The 15,564-nt window shown below is 46.1% G+C and overlaps 1 protein-coding gene across 3 annotated transcripts in view; it reads left to right on the plus strand.

The window, feature by feature from the left end:
• CEP350 (centrosomal protein 350) overlaps positions 1-6,230 on the plus strand; it is a 154,836-nt gene extending 148,606 nt beyond the window's left edge. For all 3 annotated transcript variants that reach the window (XM_053909161.1, XM_019428143.2, XM_053909162.1), the window contains one exon: positions 2,363-6,230. In XM_053909161.1, coding sequence (XP_053765136.1) covers positions 2,363-2,527 — 165 coding nt within the window. In that variant the 3' untranslated portion in view covers positions 2,528-6,230. The remainder of the gene's footprint in view (positions 1-2,362) is intronic.
• The last annotated feature ends 9,334 nt before the right edge of the window (positions 6,231-15,564 follow it).

Raw genomic sequence — 15,564 nt, forward strand, 5'->3', positions numbered from 1 at the left:
AGGCTACGAGATCCCTCAGTTGCCATAGTTGAAGTTCTGAGTTGGGCTTTGTGCTTTTTGATGGCTAAAGCAAAATGGAAAACATGATATTAGTCCTCGCCAGCCAAAAGGGAAATGGTTCCTGCTCTTAAGGAGGAGCAAAGCTTTTGCTAAATCTGATGAGGGCACTGTGGGGGCTTATCGTCTGTGCACTGAGATAACAGATGAAGTCCCAAGCATATATTCTACTCTAAGGCCACAATTGGTTGCCTTAGGACAGTGCTTCCTAAATTGTGTTATTGGGGAAGAGAAAAGATTTAACATTAAAGGTTGGGAAAACTTATAAAAAGGAAAGCTGTGCAACTTTGTTTGGACAAAATTCATGGGCAATATGAAATCTTATGTGGGGACACACCTCTTAGCTTTCCCAGAACATGGTTCTCCCTCAACACCAGTTTGAGAAGTGTTGCATTAGGCTGTTGCATACAGCATCCTTCATGAGAGGAACACCAGTTCCTTGGGAGGTTAATTGTATTTCTTACACATCCATACAAAATGATTCTTTGATCAAATAAATATGGGAAACCCTGGATTAAATGTTTCTTGGGGTGCCTGGGTGGCTCAGTCGGTTAAGCGTCCGACTTTGGCTCAGGTCATGATCTCGTGGTTTGTGAGTTCGAGCCCCGCATCGGGCTCTGTGCTGACAGCTCAGAGCCTGGAGCCTACTTCAGATTCTGTGTCTCCCTCTCTCTCTGCCCTTCCCATGCTCATGCTCTGTCTCTCTCTGTCTCTCAATAATAAATGTTAAAAAAAATTTTAAATAAATTTATTTACTGGTGGACTTCTTTTTAATAGGCTAATTTACATTGTGAAACTCCCAGAGGGAGCTTTCTAAAACTTATTTGACCTTGGAGCCCTTTCTGGTGGCATATGTGTTCACGGATCATAAATTAGGGAACAGAGGAAATGGATGTTTTGTAAACCCTTCAAAAAACTCTCCTCAAAGAGAAAGAATGTGGCAGCCACCGTGTCATAGATCTGTCAGCCCTGGCCAAGGGCACCTGTCAGGCAAGGCTGTTCTTTCTTCTTGTGCTCTCAAACTCCAGGGCAGTGGAGTCTTCTCATTTCCTCCTAACAGGAACCAGAGTACAAGCGCCCACCTTCACTTCCTCTGCGTCTTTTGAGATGAAACTCTGATCAGGGCAAGTCAGGTATTTGTGGTTGTACGGCTTTTTCACCAGGTTAGATTTCTGGTTAGACACTCCGGTCACTGAATTTCTCACTAGATTGGGGTTTACAATCCACTTTCTCTGCCTCACCTCCAACCCACATAGAGTATCATTACATACTGTTAAGTCTCATATGTTTGTTTGTTTGTTTTTAAGAGTAGTCTTTAAAAATTGTAAACAGGCAAAAAAATCTTGGACAGTTAGTTCTAACTTGATTGGTTTTAGTTTACCTTGGGAATCCCCAAACCCTAAAACGCAACTAATACTGTAATAACATTGTATGATGACGGATGGTAAGTACACTTACCATGGTGAGTATGGCATAATGTATGGAATTGTTGAATCACTGTGTCAAACTAATTAACATTCGGTGTCAACTATACTTCAGTTAAAAAAAAAGAGCAAGTATTACATGACTGATTTTTAAAATAAACTTAAGCAATAATACATTTTAAAAATACTGTAATGAAGGGGCGCCTGGGTGGCTCAGTTGGTTCAGCATCTGACTTTGGCTCAGGTCATGATCTCACAGTTTGTGAGTTTGAGCCCCGCATTAGGCTCTGTACTGACAGCTCAAAGCTCTGTCTCTCTCTCAAAAAATAAATAAACATAAAAAATAAAATAAAAATACTGTAATGAATATTAAACTTCATTTATTTATAATATTCTAAAATCGCATTCAGTATTTTCTTTCGATATATACATTTTATAATTGTAAATCCATACATCTAAGCGTTTACATTCTTCTCTCCCCCTTAAATCCTTATACACATTTGCTTATGTTGTCATAGACAACAACACACTTGTAATCCTTAATATCTATAATACCTTAATATCTAATATAAATCCTTAATATCTAAAATATCTTAGTAAAATACTGGAATATCGTCAAATTCTACTCTGACAGTTTTGAAGCCACTTTTATTTGGCAGTTGAGTTTTTTCAAATCTCTTGCAACTTGAAAAGGGATCTTGATATCATCATATAAACTACCTTTTGTCTGACTTACTTCCTTGGTCTGTGTTCTCATGGACGGGCATGTAATACACATTGATATATAATAATGCCTACTATCAGGCATTGCATTAATATGATTAGTTTTGTAGCTTTTGTGCGACAGTAATTTTCTCGCCTTGTTGTTCCCTAAATTCCAGGTGCAGGAGCTGCACGAAGAGGAGGCGCAGTGGGTGAACTATGACGAGGATGAGCTGTGTGTGAAGATGCAGCTCGCCGAGGGGATCTTTGAGACCTTGATCAGAGATACTATCGATGTTCTGAATCAGATCAGTGAAAAACAGGGGAGAGTGCTACTTGTGTGACATCTTGCAAATAAATCGAACACTGAGTGTAATATGAGTCCTGGGCCTTTCTGCCTCCTGATACACACCCCATCTCCATCATAGCAAGAGTGCTCCTGGACTTGGTACCTTTCCTTAAAGACTACTGGTTTGGAGTTCATGGGACCATGCGGTATATCTGGTATGACAGCCTTTGCCTTTAGAGACCGTCCACCGGATCGATTGGTTATTTTCGGTGGGCAGGGCCGCACTCCTGATGTTGACACGCGGTATAATCCTACACCTCTTGTTAGCGCCCCTACCAGGTCCCAGATGTGGGCTGAAAACACCAGACTCACCTCTTAGCTTAGACGAGGCTGTCTCTTCGTTGAATCTGAAGTCAGGCGGGGTGAGGTGTATAGCTAACGTGCGTCCTACCATTTTGGAGACGTAATCCTGGTCCATACCATGAAAGTCATAAATGGACACGATAGTCTCTCAACAGTATTAAACCCTTAACCACTTCTAAATAGGCAAGTTTAATCATGTGTGCCTATTTCACACTTTGGAATTCCTTTCGCTTCTTTTTGAAGACCGTTTTCTTCCATTCTTGCAGTTGAGCAGCACCGAGCGGACCTGTCGAGTTAACAAATCAGTGGTAGCCTTGCTTTCTGAGCATCATCTACAGAATTTTAAACCTTTGCATTATTTTTAGTTTTCTCTGTGTGGGCATGAAAACGAGGAATGCCCCCACTGAAGACCGGGCTCAAAGGACGGATGCGGGGCCGGCTCTCCTACCCCTTCTTCTGTCCCTGCACTTTGCTTACTCCTTCTAAACCTCTGCCAGCTGCTCCCAGAATCCCAGATCCTCAGGACCATCTCAGGCATCCAGGCATGGCAAAAGTGGAAATGATTCATTTTGGCCTTCAAACATTCAACTCCCTCCCACCCCCCATCTCTCCCCCAAGAAGTCAGAGACGCTGTTACTTGAATGATTTAGGAAATGAGTGTGTGCACCAAAGACAAAAAGATAGTGTCTGTTGTTCGTGTGCTTGTGTTGCGCTATGGAACATTTTTTTTTTAATTTATTTTCAGATAAATTATTAAGTTGGAAACGTGTGTCCCTATTCAGAAGTGAAAGATTCTTCTTGTAATAGTTAAGCTTCCGTCTTGAAGCTTCTGTGGTTCATAGTCTTTGCACAGGAAATCTACGGTTTAAACAGACCCATACACATATCGAAGAAGGCAGTTTGATTCGGTGAAAAGAAGATGAGCTTTTCCGAGATCACCTGCAGTAGCAGGAATGGAATAAGGTGATTTAAAGACACTGCACAATTCAGTTCTGCCTCTCCTGCAGCATTGCTTCTCACAACTCTTACCTGTACCTGAAAAGAAATACATAGACTCCAGCTGCTACGTTAGAGCACACATGATGCTCTCCGGGACCTCAATACACTGCCTTCTCGACTGGTTTCTCTTAATCGGTCCCATCCTTCTTCAAGTAATCTAGAAGAATGTGGATAATCTTAGGCGTGAATGTAAATGCCTTAATATTGGAAGGTCCCAACTAGAAGCATGATATAAGACATCCACTGGATTCCTATTTACAAATATCCTGGAATGTTAGAGCTTCACAATATGTTAGAAAAACCCCAAAGATGGTATAATCTTTAAGTGTGCACGTTCGTTCATTTCTGCATCTTCCCTGTCAACTTGCCTTTGCGTCTCAAGTGTTTCACTATGCACACTTCCATTCCTCCTTGGTTTCATCTTGTCATCATGAGACACTTACTGAAATGATCATTGGAATATTTGCATTTTGCACAATGACTGGTCTGATAGCTCTTGACAAATAAGGAAAGCACTGAAATGTGGTGACTGGGTCTCGGGAAATGCGCAGTTTGATGCATCGCCAGCATTTCTTCTGGGCTTTTGATGTTGAGCTCTAGTCTTGTAGCCATAACGAGCAGATTGACTAAGAGAAGCTAGGGTTTCTTGGGGTTATTAACCAGTAGTGTGGAGATATTGTTCTCACGCGGCCAAGGAAAAGCAAAGGCCTTTGTTTTTAGTCTGTGTTACTTGGAAGACAGAAAAACATCTTGTCTACACCCTTTGGCTGTTTGTAGGATTACATTGTCCTTATGATACTGAAACTTTACAGCTGCTATAAATTTTTTATAAGTGAATATAAAAATAATATAATAGGAATATAGGTTGTTTTTCTACATTCTCATTATTTGGATCTAAATCAATTTTTAATAAGAAAGTTAACCTTTACTCTTTATGACATTATGATTCCAGAAAAGGAAAAGAGTAGATTAGAGTGCGGAGCCCGTAGAGTTCCGTGGTGAGGGCGCTGCTGGGGCTGCGCGGTCCTCAGAAATCCGGGCTCCCCGGGGAGGCAGCAGTCGGTCCGTCTTGCCCCTGCTTAGAAATGGTTGTCCATAGTTTGGTAGCAGAAAACAGAGGAATCTATGATTAGCAGATGTCTTATTATTTTAACTATTGGATATAATGGAAAAGGTGTTTCTTGTTAGCATTAGGATTGATGACTGTGGATACGCAGCCACTCGTTCCATATTGGGATCTTTTTAATCAAGCTCTGCCTCTTCAAGAATCTAAATAGTCCCTCTTTCTAATCTTTGTTCCTTCTCCCCCCACTCCCATCCTCTTTCACTCTTTCTTTGTAATTCCTCTAAGAAAAAGATCTTTGCATCAGCAGTAATATCTTTTAGAATAGCACTCTCAGAATTTAGTAGTAAACCAACATAGAGGCTTCAGATTTATTTCTGAGTCCAAAATAATTTGTGCTATCCAGGGTACTTGACTCTGGGTTAAATAAGTACAGGGTATAGATTCCCTCTTCAGGTCTAAACAGGAATTTTTATTCTAGGGAAAAGTGGGAAGAGCTCAAAAGTAGTTAATAAGGAAGGCAATTTGTTTTTCTTTTACCCGAAAGAAAAGAAAATTCCTTCTGTGACTACAGGTCTCTGAGAAATTATCTTTCAGAAGAGATTTCATTGCTCATAAGAGTGTTGTGGCCTATTGATAAAAACAATTTTGTTCACTTTCTTGTCTTGAAAAAAAGTGGCCTTAGCTTTTTGCAATACTTGAATAAAGTGTGTACTCGCACAGCGTTAGAGACTCATAACTTTTCTGCAAGAAGTTCAAACTTACATCTTCTTTTACTACCTTAAGAATACTAGTGAATAAAAACATTAATTCAAAGAGCAAATGATAGAAACTACAATGATGTTTAATGCAAATTGTAGGAACTTACATGTTTACAAATCATCTTAAACTGGTTGTGCAGCAATTCAATAAAATATCTTTGTATTATAAAAATGTGAAGAAAACAATGTAAACTGATGTAAAGGAGGTACTGTCATTTTAATTAACCTGTATGTTTAATAGCTTTTCCTTCCGGACTTTGCAAAGCCTTCTCGGGAAACACGTTGCAAAGCGTTCTCTGGGAGGCCTGGCCTCCGTGTGTGTACTGTACTGTGCAGACATGAAAAAACAAACCCGTTTACTGTGTATGTGTAAATAGCCTGGTCACCAGGCCATTTTCAGCCAATAGTCACATCCGGTGCAGCTCGCACACGACACTTGGGGTGTGGTTTGTAAGTATGACCTGTAAAATAACTGGGATGGATTCCCATGTATACCTGTGTAAATAGATTTGTTAACTGAAATGTACTTTAAGAAAAGAGAAAATCTGTAAATAAACTGATTTATAAATTAATAGCGTGTCAGGTGTTTGTGTCCTCACCTTTGGAGCCAAGTGTAGAAACCCAGTCCCCGTGAAGTTCACTGATTTCTGGTTGCCCGAGGGACAGCTGACTAGGCTGAGCTGTGTGGAGGACCTGTTTGCCGTGCTCACAGACGCACACGTCTGAGCAGCCTGGGCTCTGACGTTCGTCACTCGTTTGTCCAGTCGTTGGGCACAGTTTCGTGTCCTGAGCACTGGGCAGAGGGCTGGAGAGGTAGCGGAGGCAACGGACGTGGTCCCTGATCTCATGGAGCTTAAAGTCTACTGAAGGCGTCATCAAAAAAGAACTTCCAAAACAATGTCTAACAGATTGCAGGAGGTGCTGAAATGAAGCACTCACGGGGGTTTGAGAATCTATTGACAAAAGGACCAGCAAGGGTGGGGGTGGGCCAGAGAAGAGGTCTCTGACAAATGATAACTTTGAGCTCTATATTGGTGGGTTTCTTCCCTGTAATTCATGGGAAAACTCTTTTCTCCCAGGTGACTTGAGTTCTGATCACCCTCGCAAAATAACACACGGAAAAGTCACACACAATTAAGTGGGCCATAAAAAAGCAACCATCCAGTGACTAGGTGTGGAGGCTCTAGTTTATTTCTAGAAATACAAGCTTGGAGAAGAATGGAGCTAGCTAGCGATCTAGAAGAATAAAAGAATTTCAAAGGTTGCAACGTATGGCCCTCAGGATCATGAATCCTCTGTGGTCCAACAGACTGGAAGTAACCACCATCATCACACCTGAATTCCTCTAGTAGCTTCCTGATGGCCAACCCTGCTGTACCTTTAATCCCTACACAACCGTGAACCTTAATGGAATTCTCGGAAGAGGACTAACCCCAAATTGTGGCAGGTTCTAAAATATTTCTTGTGATTCCCAGAACAGACGTGTGAGTGAGTGCCCATGATGTGCCAGATGCTGTGTTTGGTGCTCAGGGCACAATAGGAATGACAGGTTGAATCTTGGCGGGGGGGAACCCAAATATCCATATCCTTGAATCAAAACACATGAAAGTGGTAGGTAGATGGCAGAGCTAAGAATGGTGACACCCAAAGTGATGTGATCTACAGGGGTGAGTGCTGGAGAACCAGCCAGTGCCCTACGAAAAAGCTCAGGAATGGGAGATAGTGACTGCCACAGGCAAAGGTGGGAAGCAGGGGGATTGTCCCTCCCTTCACTGGGAGGCCAGGCTATGTGGCCAAGGTTAGAAGGCAGGTAAGTGGCACCCAGGGAAGAGACCAATGCTGTGGTACGAGGTTGCTGAGAACAGACAACAGCTCTCAGGCTCACGAAGTACAGCGTTTCCATACGGAGAGGAAAGACTGCACAAGACCCAGCCTCTTGCAGTGCCTGGGTCTCCCGTGGCCAGCAGGTCCACTCCGAAGCCAAAGGGGGAGACGGGACTGCACGCACACCGTGTTGTGCTGCCGAGGAAGGACCAGAGCCCTCCCTGTGGGGTCTGAAATACAGAAAGCTGGGGGTGTGCCTGCGGGCCACTGACACACGCCCTTCAGCAGAACAAAGGCGCACATGTTGAGTCTGAACGGGGGAAGTGCCTTCCCACACAAGGTGATAAGCTCAGCACAGGCTGTGAGGACTCTATCTCTTGGTTAAGGAAGTGTGCCAGGGCCAAGGCCCATTTTTATGAGACTGTGCAGGAGGCGAGAAGCTGTGGATGACTGCCTTTCCCGACAATCCACCCCACCTCCCCTGCTCAGCCACTGAACTAGCAGATAAAGCATACCAGATCCGGTAGGACGACTGTTTGCCACAAATGGGTAGGCGGAGCTGGGTCCAGGAGCCCCTGAACAATGCATATGGCTACAGTTCACAGAGCCTTCCTGTCATTTTGAGACATTTACCAGAGTCACTGAAAGAACTAGACCCAGGACAATGATCAGGCCTCTCCGGAGGATGGTCCTCGGCCAGAAACCTCCAGTGCCTGGCCTAAGCCAACTGAAGAGGTCAAAAGATGAGTCTGATAACCATCCGACCGGAGCACGGGGCTTCCCCCTCCCCTGCATTGTTGATGTGTCCCAGCAAGAGATGTTGGCAATGACACAACAGCTACCCTATTCTGCCAGCAGATAACTGGAGGCTAGTCAGGTGTCCGTCTCTAGTGATTCTTGTTGGTCTAGAGGAAAGTCCAAGTTGTTGTGTACCAGGCAGGACATTAAAATGGGAATGTGGGACAAAAGGAACTTTATTCTGGGATGACAAATTCAGCATTATTCGAGTTCGCCTCCTCTCCCCACGGCTGTGCTGTCGTGTGTTGTCGTGCCAGGCACAGCGGAGGCTCCTGTCGGAGTGAAGAGAAGACAGGTGAAAGTTCCCACCTTGCTTCCACACCAAAAACCTCCTGAGGCCAGAGGCGCTCTTGTCCCCTACTTCCTCGGGACCCACTGCCCATGGCTTGACCCAAATCTTTTGGCCCAATCATCCAACCTGGAGAGGGAAGTCACAGTCTGAATGAACTTGACGTATCTCATAATAACGTCACCCACTTGAGTTGGAGGTCCCAGCACAGCCAGGGGAACCCTACGGCTCCGATGCTTTTTCACCCCTTCCCCCATCTCCCTGGGGTCCCTCAAGAGTGAGGCGCCTGCAGGTAGTGTTGCTTCCACGTTTGGCCTGGGGGGCCCTACTGTGCTGCCGCTGTGATCCCGAGGACAAATCACACCTAGGAAGTATGTCACAAGGGAGAAAAGAGAACGAATGGTTGGGTACACCGAGGTTGGGATTCTGCTGGTGCAGCCTAATCAGGTGACTGTCTGGCCTTCCACCCACTCCAAGTATGGCCCGCCATGGGTGGAGCCTCCCGTTAAATGTTCAACGACTTTTCTTAAGCGGAGGTACCTCTGGTAAGTTGGCTTTTTCTCTTTTTTTATGGTCTTTGTTTAGTTATTGCCTAAGCCACCCACTACAGTGTTTCCTCCCCACTCCCAATCTGTCTGGGGGTGATAGGGAGCACGAAAGCTCCACCTTATGTCACAGGAACATGTCCATCACTTTGTTTTTTGGGCTGTGAATGTGGTGTCTTGATCAGATGGGAATTTTGCTGAATATCTGAACATACGGCAATGGTGTTTTTTTAAGCCACAATAGTGATCTCTGTGTCTCTATGGCCCACTGTGTCCACACGGTGAGCATTGCTGGCATCCACGTCTGGGGACGAGTGGCCCGAAGTGGTCGATTTGCCACATTTGTGTCGGGCCGAAGGCCACCTGATGTGGATGTGTTCATTATATTGCGTGGTCTGCATTAAAAGGCAGGACTCACACAATAGTGACAACTGTGTTACCTTTGGCTTTCGGTTTTGGGGGGTGAGCCATTGAGATTCGGTCCATTTTTGTGTCGAGGTGGACTTTGATGTTCCATTCTGTAGTGGACCCAACAGGTGCCCATGGTGGTTTGCTGAGTGCATGTTAGGTCAGCTTGTGAGTTCCATTTGTGTTTGTTTTTTAATGGTTCTTTGTCATAGACATTAATATGAGTGGTGAATCGGCTTTTTATTTATTTATTTTTTTTTCCGGTCCACAAGCTGTTGTCACCATCCCTGTCCCTACACAGGGGGAGCTAGACGGTTTGTAATAGCCCGTGAGTCTATAAATAAGTAGCAGAGAGTTGCTCGTGGAAGGGCTTCAGCATCCTTATCGGATACGCTTTGGCCCACTGGGCAGAGTATTCTTGTCCAGCCTCAGTTAAAAGGTGGTCATCCTTGGAGAAGATGGCATGGCGACCCAAGTGACTCTGCCGGCTTTGAGCTTGGCAGCTGGACATCTCTGAGCTGTGGCCCCACTTCATAAAGGGAGGGGCAGGAGCAGCCGCTACAGCTGTTTAGCCTCCTATGGCCAAGCAGCTACTGGGGCCTAAGTGGGCTTGACCTTGGCTGTACTATTTTTATTTAAAGATGGAGCTTTGCTGAACCTGTCCTATTTTATTAGTGGCATCAGCGGGTACCCACATGAGGATGGGCAGCTGAGGTCTTATGGTCACACAAGCTGTCAGGCTCTAGCAGTCAGGCACTCTCCTTTCAGTAAGGCCCAAAGGCAGAACGGAAGTTGCCATTTGAGTGGAGTATGTCTGGCACCTCCCTCAAGTAATTTATGCGTTCAGCACCCAAGGGACCAATGCACCTTGATAGCGGTCTCTTGTTATCACAGGCCCTAATCCACATGGGTAGGAGTCAATGAAACCTGTAGTTTCATAAGCCTGGTGGGCTCCATTGCCCAGTGGCAGGGCCTCGCATGTTGCACGGCCTGTAGGACCCGCTGTTGTCAGAGGTCCCATCCAAAGGAGCCGCCATGTGGGTAACCTTGACGAAAAAGGACCAAAGGAATACCCAGATGTGAGTATGTGTTTTAGTCGCCACGTGGGCCTGCCAGTTGCTGAGTCTCCTTTTTGTTGGTAGGAACTGTCTAGGACCGTAACTTTTGTTTAATCTCGTCCAGAATATTTTGTTGACTCCTGGCCCATGTGGCTCCCCGGAACTGCCGCTGTTGAGCGGGTCCTGGACCTTACCGGGGTGGACGGCCCAACCTGCATGTGTCGTGGTATCCGTGACCTTAGGCGGGGCCTGGCCAACTTGTTTCCCGGGCCAGCAGTGAGGCTGTCCTCAGTAAAGTGGATGCCAAGCCCTCCTGGGAGTCACTGGGCTTGCTACAGACCTAGCCCTACCCACTCTGGCATATGGCGAGGGGGCAAAGTGAAAGTAGACTATAGGCCGTTGCATGTAATGCAAATCGGTCTTGGCCCTTATCCCACAGGGGACTGAAAAGAAGACACTGGCCAGATCAGTAACTGCACACCGGTCTCCCATGTGCACCGTCACCACCCAGGTGACTCGGTGTCTGGTTCTGAGGAACCAAAGGGGGTCCACTGTTGGCCTCCAGACTCCTGAGGCCTTTTTCATGGGCCACACTGAGTTGTTAGATTGCACCAGAGCGGTGCCGGCACCAAGACTTGAATTAATAATGGTTTCTGGTTTTCACGCGGCATGTGGTACTGCGTTTACTGACTATTCCGCTGGGGTTCGGCTGACTCGGGCGGCGGGAGCGGCTGTCCTGCTGTCATGGAGGGAGCTCTTTGTTGTGAGGGGACATCCACCCTCAGGTGGCGGTGATGTTGTACATCGAAAGTGGCCTAAACGTCAATGTCTGTAACAGCCAGGACTCATGGGTTTCAATGCTCCTTTACCAAACAGACGTACTTACCTGGCTTCATGTGACTCCCTGGCTTTTGTCCACACCTGTGCTTTAGTTTCTGTATTTTATTTTCAGAGAAGGACCTCATTTGAACAGTTTCGTTTCAGCAACGCCATCGGTTTTTGTGTTGAGAGAAAACAGGTCTTACCTGAGGCCCACAAGTGAGCCAGGCCTGGCACAGCTCCCTGAACGGGGGCCCCAGACGTCCCGGGGATGTGGTCTGTGCCCCTGAAAGGCCGGGCAGTGGGCAGGTGGCACGGGAGCCAGGAGCCCCGGCATGGTTCTCCTGCCCCTCCTAGGGCTCCTTTCTTTTACTTCTACTCCAATCCGTCAACTCGGCCAAGTTCACGGGGAGACTCTTAGACAACGTTTGCCTGCTGGCAGGACAGCGTGCTCCTCACCCTCCTCGAGAGCCTCAGCATCCCCAGGGGAGCCGGCGTCACTCTGGGATGGGGTCCTGGGGGACACGTTCAGGACGTATCTTCAGCAACCCTGCTCAGGGCACCAAATCTGTCTCACCGTCTGCCCGCTGGCCAGGCTGTGCAGCCAAAGTTAAAAGGCAGATAAGTGGCATCCAGGGAAGAGATCGACACAGGATATGAGGTCACTGAGAACAGGCAACATGCACCCCAGGCTCCAGTGGTGCCGCATTTCCTGGTCCGGAGAGGAAAGAAAGTGCGCAAGATCAGGCCCTTGCCATGCATGGGTCTCCCGTGGCAAGTCCCCCACGGCAAGCGCATCCACCCTGCAGAGGAGGGGGAGACGGGACTGCACCCCGTGTTGTGCTGCAGAGGAAGGACCAGGGCCCCCCCATGGGTCTGAAATACAGAAAGTTGGGGGTGTGCCCAGGGGCCACCGAGGCACGCCCTTCAGGAGAACGAAGGCGCACACACTGAGTCTGAAGCGGGGAAATGCCTTCCCACACAAGGTGACAGGCCTGGCATAGGCCGCAAGGACTCCATCTCCTGGTGAAGGAGGTGTGCCAGGCCAAGGCCCATTCGTATGTGACTGCGCAGGAAGCAAGAAGCTGTGCCTGACTGCCTTTCCCGACAGGGATGAAAGAGCGAACTTGATTGAATTCTGAAAGGAACGGCTAGACCCCCTGGGTACCCGTGCCTCTCTGGTGGATGTGGGTCACTGCCAGTCCCCTCACTAATGCCCTCAGGAGACCATTTATTCTCTGGAGAAACCCAACCAGAGAATTTCTGAATGTGAGGACTCCCGGCACAACCAAGCACAAAGATGAGGCAACAAACCGAAAATGAAAGTGAAGTTAAAGTCTGTGGATTGAAATGGAAGGATCTAGTCAGGCTTATCCAGGACTCCCTTCTCCAGAAAGAAGACTGGAGGACCCTCCTCTGGAAAAATGGATGGCTTTGGAGGAAAGACCTAGAGGTCCTGACATGTGGGGAGATTGCTCTAGAGGAAAAGTTGGTTTGCTACCTGATCTCTGTCCAGGAAACTGACCAGTCAAAAGTCTCACACGTGCCCACTGAGCTATGCATCACAATAAAACAATTTTTTTTAATGTTTTTATTTATTTTTGAGACAGAGAGAGACAGAGCACGAGCAGGGGAGGGGCAGAGAGAAAGGGAGACACAGAATCTGAAGCAGGCTCCAGGCTGTGAGCTGTTAGTACAGAGCCCAATGCGGGGATCCAACTCACAGACTGTGAGATCATGACCTGAGCTGAAGTAGGACGCTCAACTGACTGAGCCACCCAGGCGCCCCTATTCATCACATTTTAGTGCATCGCCCAGAGGTGAACAAACAGCCAGCCACCGCCAGACGTTCGAGGAAAGCCAGCAGTATGAGCTAGATCAACCCAAAAAGAAGAAAACACAAAGGAATCCTGGTGAAACAAGGCACGGCACTGAAGAAAACATCACAAGCCAAAAAACCACAATTAAAATGAAAGCCCTCTCAGACAGCTGCTGTAACACAGCGTCTATGAAATGGGCACAGGACGCTCTGAAAGAGTAATGAACCAGAGAAACAAGATGAAGCTCTTGAAAATTAAATGGATAGCAGCCATCATATAAAACTCAGTAGGAAGTTGGGAGGCCAAGTGGAGGAAATCTCCTAAACAGTAAAACGAAAAGGTAGATAAAAACAGGAAACAGATGAAGTTAGAGAACCAACCCAGGAAATCCAACATTAATTGGAATCTAACAAAAACAGAGAAAACAGGAGGGAATGGGGACACGAAAAGAATTCAGAACTTACCTCTGTGAGTTTCCTGTTGAAACTCTGCTAAGTGCCCTTCGCAAGAAATACGCCCCCCCCCAAACCCATCGCCGCCCCAGCAAGGCGTATCAGGGGGATACATCAGGGCACTGCGGGAAGAGGGTGAGGAATAAAAACGTCATCACTCTCCTGAACAGAAACATTGGAGACCATACGAAAATACAACAAAATTTTCAAAAATCAAACGAGAACCATTTTCATGCAAAAGTCTACACTCAGCCAAATCGTGAATCGAGTGTTAGGGTAGAATGTGGATGTGTTTGGGGAGGCCCTAACTTCTCACGCATTCTTTCACCGGATGCATAAACCCTGAAGGATGAAACCATGGGATCCAGAAACAGCGGCTCCACCAGGAAGACTGTGGAGGAAAATCCCCAGGATGACTTGGAAGGGCAGTCCCAGGGTGACGGCCACCTGGTACGCCTAGGGGGCCATCAGTCCAGATCAGAGCAGGGGGACAGACTCCAGAGGGAATGTCCCCAGGTGACAGGGAAGGGAAAGAGAAAGGAATAAATAATGTATGTTTTTAACAACGTGAAATTTTTCATTGAGAAGCTGTTGGAAGGTGAGGAAAGATTGAGTAATAGGTTCAAAGAGTGAGTAATGAAATATGAGGAAAAGCAAAGCATTGTGTGAGTAAGAAACAATCATAATACACTTCTTGGCTCTAGCTATGAACAATATTTATAGTTACAATGATGTGAATACTGGGATATCACTCAATTGAAAGGGTGAGGAAAGGGAAGGGAGGTATCAGAGCGCTAAACCTACATCTACCCATATAAGGACGTGTGATGGTTGATTTTATGTGTCAACTTAGCCAGGCCATGGTACCCAGATATTTGATCAAACATTGGTCTAGATGTTTCTATGAAGGTATTTTTTGATATGAGATTAACATTTAAACCAGTAGGTTTTGAATAAAGCAGGTTACCTTTCATAGCTTTCATAGTGTGGTGGGCCTCATCCAATCAAGTGAAGGTCTTAAAGACTGAACTCCCACAGGGAAGGGAATATTCTGCCTCCAGACTGCCTTTGGACTGGAGCTACAACATGAACTCTTCCCTTGGTCTCCAACCTGCTCCATATATTTTGTGCTTGCCACCTCCTACAATCACAGGAGCCAATTCCTTCTATGTCTGTCTCTCTGCCCCTGCCCTTTCTCCCTTATTTTCTCTCTCCATACACAACCCATTAGTTCTGTTTCTCCAGAGAGCCTAAGGAATACGGGAAGTCAATAACTAAAGTATAAAACCAGTGATTTAAGATATAGCAGATTCTCTTCGATACAGAGGTAAAGACCAGAACAAAGATGCTGGAATGAAATGACTAACAACAGGTGCCTCTGGATGACGATGAGGAGAAGAATGGGGCTGAAGACTACTCATGTGTTCCACGAGTGTGTGTCTTTAATTAATAACCTTTTTTTTTTTGCTACATACAAGTATCATCTTGATAATAAAAATTAATATTCCCTCCACCAAAAAATAAAGCAGCACCAAAACAGGACAAATGCAGCTTCTCTTCATTGACTTCTCTGCTAAATGTAAAGAGGGCATATTTAGATGGGATTCTACCTTCCTTCCTCTTATAACTTTAAAACTATTCCAGTACTACTGTCTGTAGAAGCTAAATTTGGGTCACAGCTTTGCAACCTAAATATTTTTCTGTTCCAAGTAAGAGCTAGATTCAAAGTAATTGAAACGTGTTGCTGTCATGCACAATTTAAGTGATGCATTTAACGTAATAAAAAAATATTTTAGGGGAGCCTGGGTGACTCAGGCGGTTGAGTGTCTGACTCTCGATTTTGGCTCAGGTCACCATCCCAGGGTGGTGGGATCGAGCCCCGCATCGGGCTCT

The sequence above is a fragment of the Panthera pardus genome, unplaced genomic scaffold (assembly GCF_024362965.1).
Source record: "Panthera pardus isolate Hobbes unplaced genomic scaffold, ASM2436296v1 HiC_scaffold_21, whole genome shotgun sequence".
NCBI classification, from domain to species: domain Eukaryota; kingdom Metazoa; phylum Chordata; class Mammalia; order Carnivora; family Felidae; genus Panthera; species Panthera pardus.